Source organism: Sebastes umbrosus, chromosome 15, assembly GCF_015220745.1.
Source record: "Sebastes umbrosus isolate fSebUmb1 chromosome 15, fSebUmb1.pri, whole genome shotgun sequence".
Lineage (NCBI taxonomy): Eukaryota > Metazoa > Chordata > Actinopteri > Perciformes > Sebastidae > Sebastes > Sebastes umbrosus.
Genome location: NC_051283.1, coordinates 26,765,990 through 26,774,792, shown reverse-complemented (window position 1 = coordinate 26,774,792; position 8,803 = coordinate 26,765,990). Strand labels below are relative to the sequence as shown.

The 8,803-nt window shown below is 40.7% G+C and overlaps 1 protein-coding gene across 1 annotated transcript; it reads right to left on the bottom strand.

The window, feature by feature from the left end:
* Window positions 1–758: 758 nt before the first annotated feature.
* On the bottom strand, window positions 759–5,724 carry galr1a (galanin receptor 1a). Its single transcript, XM_037795813.1, has 3 exons — window positions 4,558–5,724; window positions 3,067–3,132; window positions 759–1,774 (listed from the first exon to the last, which is right to left on the bottom strand). Exons 1-3 carry the CDS (start codon window positions 5,209–5,211, stop codon window positions 1,421–1,423), a joined length of 1,074 nt encoding a protein of 357 aa, XP_037651741.1. The 5' UTR covers window positions 5,212–5,724; the 3' UTR covers window positions 759–1,420.
* Window positions 5,725–8,803: the final 3,079 nt, after the last annotated feature.

The window sequence follows — 8,803 nt, the reverse complement described above, 5'->3', positions numbered from 1 at the left end:
AAGCTAAAAAAAATCTACCCCGTTCCAAGAAAAAAGTATGTCGCTTTTTCGCTGCATAATATTTAAATTCTGCGTTAAAGTACTCATGACAAAAACACTGGTTTGAAAAAATATATCGACGTGTGGATTTATCGCCGGTGTGTAAAGGCGGTAACCGTGGCTACATCCACTACCATGCTTAACCATGATCTATAACGAACTTTAACCGTTATGGTAGATGCAACACATTCTCACTCCCAACTATATATACAGTATGTGTCAATATACGCTACATAGTGTCCTTTCAAAATAAACTTCCGTTATCACAGGAAGTTAGGTTTAGGGCAACACAACCACTCAGTTAAGGTTGACGTTAACTTCACTGACCAGCGACTCACGTGACGAACGAGTCACATAACTCACCGGACGGACGAGTACCAACGAGTCCTGTGACTAAAGACTGACGTGACAAAAATAAGTCAGCGTTACTTTTAGTTTCACACGGGACACGAACACCAGTCTCCTGATTGAAAGTCTTGTGTTTGTTTGACCCGTCCACCGCCACCACTCCCACCCACCCTTATCGGACTCTTACGCTATTAATACTACGTCAATGAGAGACCTTCGTCTGGTCAGCTAACATTACTGCCAAGCAGCTGAAATATAGAGTGATATTGTGGTTTTAGCTGATGTGTGTCTCCTCACTGTTTTGAGCGATGCTCGTTCATGTCTATGTAGAGCGAGCACAAGCGCGAGCAACAGGACGCTGACTTTCGTTGACTAAACGGCCACAGGTGTCACTGTTAACAAACAATATCTGATTCTCACAAAGAGTCACGTTAAAAAAGCGTTAGCATTGAATGTAACGTTTGAAAAAAAATCATCCGATGTGTTTTGTTTTCGTCTGGCGATTAGAAATAAATTTCACTACAGAAATGTAGTTAACAGCTCCGTTATTACATCATTTGTCCACTCGAGGACACTGACAAGTTTCCTTTTTACAAAGTCTTAATTGCATTTTTGGAAATACGCTTATTGGCTTTCTTGCTGAGAGTTAGATGACAAAACCAACCTACCTACCAGGCTCTGAAATATACCACTCATGGACAGACACATTTGGATGAGCAAACATAAATCTAAGCTTTTATCCAACATCTTTCTAACTGAATTAGAGTTCATATTGTACCTCACACAGCTGGAGAGTTTTCCCTCCTCCCATTGACACTCACTACTAACAGGTAATGTTATTGAGTCTGATAGACCTCCGTACTGGTCAATATTGGCCCAACACAAGCACAGCTGTTTAAATTATGGAAAGGAAATAAATAATATATTAGTAATGTATTTTTTTAATCTCAATTATATTAATATATATATTGGCCTCAAAACTCCAGTATCTCTATACAGAACACAGAAGATGCTCTCAACACTACCAGCGACATCAAAGCATTTTACTGATCTGAGAGTCATGACCTTTGTAGGTCACGCTGATGTTAGTGGACGGCGCCCTCTCCATCCTGCTGCGGAGCTCCCTGGTGTCGTTCACGGGAAACTTGCTGGGCATCCGGCACCAGAACACCTGCTTGTAGGAGTTCCTGAAGTTCTCCGACAGGAAAGCGTAGATGATGGGGTTGACGGAGGAGTTGCTGTAAGCCAAGCAGTGAGCCACCATCCTGAACACGAAGGAGGCCTGGTTCAGCGGGAAAGAGCCGAACTCCACCCATAGGTGGACGATGTGGTGAGGCAACCAAGACAGACAGAAGACCACGACCACCACCAGGACAGTCTGAGCAGTCTGTGGAGATAATGATTGTCATGTTATCTAATGTAACTGTGTAACTGGATGGTCTGTGGAGGAGTCCAGTGTTATGATACTCAAATACATGATGACAAAAAGTGCATTTCATTCCCAACAAGACTCTTCACACAAGGTCACCTCTCACAAGGCCTTTTCACTTATATATTGTCAGTGATGTAGAGCAGAATGTATGCAAGTAGGCTCATGGATGGATTACTGAACGGGCCTCGTGGGCACAGGCTTCAAAATGTCAGGCCCCCCCCCCTCCTGGCCTTTACCTACAAAATGTCACTCAAAGAGATACGTTCCAACCAGAAGAGACTCAAAATGACCACAACAAACCATAAAATTACATAAAATGACACAACACAACTACAAAGAGACACAAAATGACCACAAAGAGACAAAAAAGAGCTACAAAGAGATTCAAAACAGCCACAAAGAGACACGAAACAGCTAGAAAGAGAGAGAAAACAACTATAATGCGACATAACACCAACTACAAAGATACACAAAACAACTACAGACACACAATGACCACAAAAAGAGACAAAACAACCACAAAGAGATGCAAAACTAATACAGAGAGACGCAAAACTACTAAAGAGAGACGTAAAACAACTACAAAAGAGATCCAAAACAGCCGCAAAGAGACACAACACAACTACAAAGAGACACAAAACAACAACTGTACAAAAAGAAGCTTGACAACTATAAAGTCTGTATCTTGCTCCAGTGTAGGAGAGGTGGCGGGGCCTTTTGCATGTCTGTGTCCAGCAGCCCATTGTCTCATACTCCGCCCTTGAGTTGATTTCTTTCATTATAGATTAATCTGAATTATTTTCTTGATTAGTCGTTTAGTCTTTGAAATGTCAATAAGTAGAAAAAGAAAACGCCCATCCCAGTTTCTCAGAATCCATGGTAGCATCTTCAAATGTCAATCTTATCATTTATGAGAAAGAAAAGAAGCAAATCCTCAAATTTGACAAGCTGGAACCAGCAGATTTCTGGCATTGTTGCTTGAAAAATGACTAACATTACAGACTCTATTCATCGTTTACAGCTCTGTATGGAAGCCTACAGTGTGCAGCCATTTGTTTCAGTGAGCACTTTGCACATTTTCCTTTAAAGCACCACTTATAGCACATATACCTGGTCCATCATTAAACCATCAGCAGGGAAGCATGCCCACATACTCCCACATTACTCCCACATTTCCACTTATACATCATTACCATTATAACATGATGAACACATGTAGAGAGACAGAAAGAAGCTTCATCACCAACCTTCTTTTTGGAGAGCTCTGATTTTTTGGAGACATTCTTCAGCTTTTTGTGCAGATGGTTTAAAACCTGAAATAATAAAAGTATGATTAAAGATAAAGGCTGTTGTCTTAAATTCGTTTTTTTTTCTTTTTAAAGAAAACCTTAAATATTTCCTGTAGCATAATTAATCAATTAGTTATTTTAACACTTTTGCATATTAAAGGTCCCATATTATAAAAAAGTGAGATTTTCATGTTTTTTTTATTATAAAGCAGGCTTAAGTCCTATATAAATACTGTGAAAGTGTTGAAACGCTCAATCCACAGGGAAATACACACAGCCCGTATTCAGAAACTCTGCATTTGAAACAACCTGTCAGGATTTCTGTCCATTTGTGATTTCACAAATACACAATATTTAGACCATTTACACAGATTTAAATGTAAATATTCTAAACGTGTCCTAGTTTATTCCTGGTTGCAGTGTATGTGAATGTCATCAGCTGACAGGAAGTACACATGGACCCAAGCTGTTGCCTAGCAACGGAATTCTGTTGCAATTTCATCGCAATTCCGTCGAAATGCGCTAAAATGGAGCGTTTAAGACAGAGCATAAATACAGGCATTTATCAGGCAGACATTATGAGGAAAATAAAGGTTTTTTTAATGTTACAGCATGTTAACATGTTCTAGTAGAAACACAAAATACAAGTATGAACCTGAAAATTAGTATAATATGGGACCTTTAAGGATACATTCCAGAGCTGCTTGGACAAAAAATGCTTCATTTGTCTATTCCAAACCTGATGAAAGTCAACACTTTTACATTAAAAAAATACTTTTAAGGCAATTAAAGTCACAACTTTGCATCATGTTTAACTTTGCAGGCATGCATATTTATTCCAAAACTGTGAAATTAACACTGTAAATTTAGCTTTTTGTGCAGATGGTTTAAAACCTGAAATAATAAAAGTATGATGAAAGATAAAGGCTGTTTGTCTTAAATTAGTTTCTTTTTCTTCTTAAAGAAAACCTTAAATATTTCCTGTAGCATAATTAATCAATTAGTTATTTTAACACTTTTTGCATATTAAGGATACATTCCAGAGCAATGCTTCATTTGTCAACCTGCTGAAAGTCAACATTTTTACATTAAAAATTACTTCTATGGCAAGGCAGATTTATTTATATAGCACATTTCATACACAAAGGCAATTCAAAGTGCTCTACATATATAAAAAGCAAGATACAAGAGCACAAAGTGCATAAGATAAAAACGAATAAAAGAATATAAACGTATTTAAGTTAAAAGAAAACATTAAAAGGATAATAAAAACAATCAAAAGACCAATTAATAGATCAATTAAGAAAAGCGTCTGAGAACAGTGGCGATTAAAGTCACCACTTTGCATCATGTTTAACTTTGCATGCATATTTATTCCAAAAATGTGCAAATCGGTCATTAACTCTGCAGCTTTACGCACATGCATTCTCTGATTGATGCAGCACTCACCTTTGCATAGCAGACAGATATCAAGGTGAGAGGCAGCAGGTATCCCAAAACAAAAGTGCACATCACGTAGACTTTCCTCTGATGATCCGGCCAGACCTCCCAGCAGAAGGTGTTGTTGTCCTCCCTCTCCACGATGCTCTGGTAGTGAGCAACAGGAGCAGCCATCACCAGAGACAGGATCCAGATCAGCACCACTCCGAGCATGGCATGCCTCCAGACCCGGATCGATGAGGACTTCCTGGCGTGCACGATGGCCACGTACCGGTCCACTGACATGGCAGACAGGGTGAAGATGCTCACCAGCATGGACACGGTGAAGAAGTAGTGGATGAACTTGCATATGAAAGCTCCCAGCACCCATGTGGGCAGCATGTAGATGGTGGACTGGAAGGGCACGCAGAAGAGCAGGTAGGACAGATCAGCCAGGCTCAGGTTGAGGATGAAGATGTTGGTGGTGCTCCTCGGTTGTCCAGGTTTACTGCGAGCCAGCACTGTGATCACCATGGTGTTACCAAGCACACCCAGGAGGAAGATGAGTCCAAATATCAGAAGAGAAATAAAGTTATCTACACCCATCCCCAGCTCAGGTGTAGCAGGCAGCCTCACAGTGTTGGTGTTGAAAGGCTGACTTTGGTTCTCCATCTGCAGCTCCATCTTTTTGCAACACTACTGAAGAAAAGTTACATGTTGATATAAAACATGCATATCCTCCACGTGAAGCTTTTCTCTTTGAATAAAGGTTGGATGGAGCTGCTGCTGCCTCCCTGCCTTCCTAAGCAACGTCACCATGCTGAGCCCACCAATACCTTTCCACTGTTTCCAGAGAGCTGCAGGCAGACAGGGAAATGGGAATAAACAGAAATCCTCTTATACACTGTTTAAACCATTAACTAGCCAGTTCATCAAGCATTCAGTCTGACTTTATAATAAAAACAAGTAAATAAACACATGTTGACATATGATGCTTTTTCATTCAGGAATGTGTTAATGTGACATATACTCATATATGATGAATATTTGGCATTTCATTTTTACAGTATATGAAAAGTGGTACTAGTTAATATATGTTCTGTAATGTCATGTTTTGCAATATTTTAAAAAAACATTAAAAAAAAAAAAACGTGTAGGGAGAGGACTATATCCATCCCCATAGTAATTCCTATCCATTTGTTGGTGCTCTTTGTTTTAAAGGTACAGACTTATTTAGAGAAAATTCCTAAAAAAAAAACTTGAAATACATTTCATTAAAGGGACTGTTTGTAAGAATCAGAAATGCTTGTTAACTGCGACACCTGTGGCCGTTAAGTCAACGAAAGTCAGCGTCCTGTTGCTCGCGCTTGTGCTCACTCTAAATAAACATGAACGAGCATCGCTCAAAACAGTGAGGCGACACACGTCAGCTAAAACCACAATATCACTCTATATTTCAGCTGCTTGGCAGTAATGTTAGCTGACCAGACGAAGGTCTCTCCATGAATCACTGCTGATCCTAGTGTTGGCTTTTCCTGCCTCAGCCTCCCGACCGCGGTCGGAGGGAACAGGGGAGACGCCAGAGTTTTGGTCGGAGACGATAACGTTTCTCTCTGCGGAGCCCCGTCACTTCACAAGACACGGGAAACCTCTGTTGGTCTGGAGGAGCTGCAGCAGTTATTTCTGCACAAACGTCCACTGTACATTCACTAGATATTCTCACAGCTACGAACTCTGCTGCAGTGTGTAGTGTTCGTGCATGCACGTGAGCGAAAGAGCGAGAATGAGCGCGGTGTGTGAGTGAAGGCAGGCAGGCAGAGGAGCAGAGGAGCAGAGACTCCGGTCAGTGAGACCAAAGCTACGGTCTCCTCCGCGTCCTTCGACCGCGGCCAACACTGTTTAACAGACTGGCTTCACTAGATATAACTTTGAGGTTTTGGTGCATCACTCTTCTCCCGACTGGCTTCGGCAAGAGTTTGATTGACAGATGGTTCATCCAATCACCTGCCAAGTATATTTTGAAAGTGCCCGCCCTTTTCCAAATAGTTTCCAATGACGTCTTCTCAGATGGTTCTGTGTCACAAACCATCTGGCGCGTCAGGTTACCATGCCAACTAGCATGTCTTTCTCTCCGAGGTCACCTCAAATTTATGGAAGTGCAAAATTAAATTAGTGGACTCGCCCTTTAATTTTCCTGAAATATCTCAGAATTTTCCTGTGAGGAACATTTTGATTTAATCCTTCTAAAAGATTTTCAAGGGTCAAATACTAAACATATAAGTGACACTGACTCAGATAGGAAATACTTTATCATTTTCCTCATTTCCATCGATCGTCCTCAGCCTTCGGCCCGTGTTATTGATCTGCTCCAACCAGGTCTGGGAACAGCTGTATTATCATTATGCAAGCATGTGAGTCTCAGGCGGACCAATGCTGACAGATGTGCTCGGGGGATAACCATCTGGAAATGACGACAGAGATGATGCACATGCTATGTAACCTGAGAGCCGAGGCTGATGTTATCTCGGGGTCCACTTGTCCTCAGATGATTGTACACATTTGAGGATGTTATTGTTTTTTATGAGTCTGGTTAATTAGCTGGTGTTGATCAGGTAAATTCAACACAGACGCCGTACACTTAAGGATTATGAGGATGAGGATGGTTTTGAACTTTCTGAGAATGAATAACAGTCATTATATCGCAGGCTTATTATATACTTTGGGGAGCATGGCAGTTGTTTTGTAATTGGTTCATGTCCTGAAGCAGCCCGAAGTTTCCATGGCGACTCTTTACTCCATCGACCGAGATGTTATCCATCTCTCTGCTGGGGAGAAGAAAGGCACACTGAAGCCTTGAGGCAGCATCCAATTTTCCAAGAAGTATATCAATTATCCCTGAAGAATCGTGACAATGTCATGTCTGTTTTAAGACATTGCCCTGTTACATTCTTGGCGCTGTCCGTGGAATATTTCAGCACCACGGACATGCTTATATCACTAAATCAGTGTCAGCTCATCTGTCCATTTCAAAATCAAATCCCTTATATCTGTAGATTTGTGCACTGAGAGAAGGAGCTCTTACAGAGGGGAAAAAGGCCTTGGTCTTATATGTTATTTCTGGTGCATTATGGGTGTAGAGTACCAGGTGTCATCCATCTGTTTTTATTTTTTCTACCTTTGTGAAGACCCTGCAAGGTCCTAACTAATATTTGTGACTAAATAAAGCCATTTAATATAAAGTTTAAGAATGTCTAAAGAATGATTAACTTTCCTAAAACAATAATAATCTGTTGTTTTTCTTCAGATGACATTAATTATATAACTAATGATGTTTTGAGAAGAAATACGTTTTCCTAACATTTTCCTATGATGGTTGTTTCTTGTAGTTTATTCAGTCGGTAGTCCTAGGATGTTAAAAAGGTTTATAGGATGAGGATTAAACTTTATCAAACCACTTATTTTATTGACGTGACTGGGATGTAGTTTCTAAATGTCTTCTTAATTATTTTTCTTTATGTCCTTGTCAAATATCGGTCTATTCTGGAAATGGAATTGCACATTTTTTTCTTTGGCCCTCGCCCCAAACACAAACACATTCGTGCACACACAACCACTCCAGATAATTGCAAAGCAGACAATTGCTGTGCTGCCATGAAGAGGCTCACCGTGCAACGCCCATCCTGCTAACCAGCCTTAGATCAGCACCACGGACATGAGGAGCCGAAGCGCCACATTTATCAACGCTAATTTAACAGCTTGTCTTGGATTCTGCAGCCAAATGTTATCACAGACACAGATTTCAGTAGGTGCACATTTTCCAACATATGAGACGTCACAATTAAAGTGCTAAACTCCACTTCATGATAACAAAAAGAAACCAGTACTCACCCGTTAGAAGTTCATCCTACAGGTGTTGTCCTTTTTGTATTGGAATTTCCCGACCGTGAACGCAGCGCAACATGGAACGCCATTTTGAGCTGAGCTTTTGTCAGACACCCAGCTGTTTCTATGTGTTCCTGTCACTCGCCTTGAAATCGCCTCAATGGACCGGGAATGGCTGATTGGTGAAGTTGAAATTAGGAGTTATCTATACGATACCTCCTCATTTCACGACAAAAAGCTGAATAAGGTGGCAGCCGGCTGGATGGAGATCTCCAGAGAGCTGAACGTTTCCTACTTGTATGACATTTCCAGTAAATATCACAATATTAAACGCGTGTTTTCTGTTTAAACAGAACAAACAAAGTAACAAGTGGTTACGTCTCCAGTCTGATCT

Excerpts from the sequence above, each read along its gene's own strand:
- galr1a (XM_037795813.1), bottom strand. The coding sequence starts at position 5,211 with ATGGAGCTGCAGATGGAGAACCAAAGTCAGCCTTTCAACACCAACACT. Across the intron at positions 3,133-4,557 it reads TATCTGTCTGCTATGCAAAG|GTTTTAAACCATCTGCACAA; the intron begins GTGAGTGCTGCA and ends TTATTATTTCAG. Across the intron at positions 1,775-3,066 it reads CAGAGCTCTCCAAAAAGAAG|ACTGCTCAGACTGTCCTGGT; the intron begins GTTGGTGATGAA and ends TTATCTCCACAG.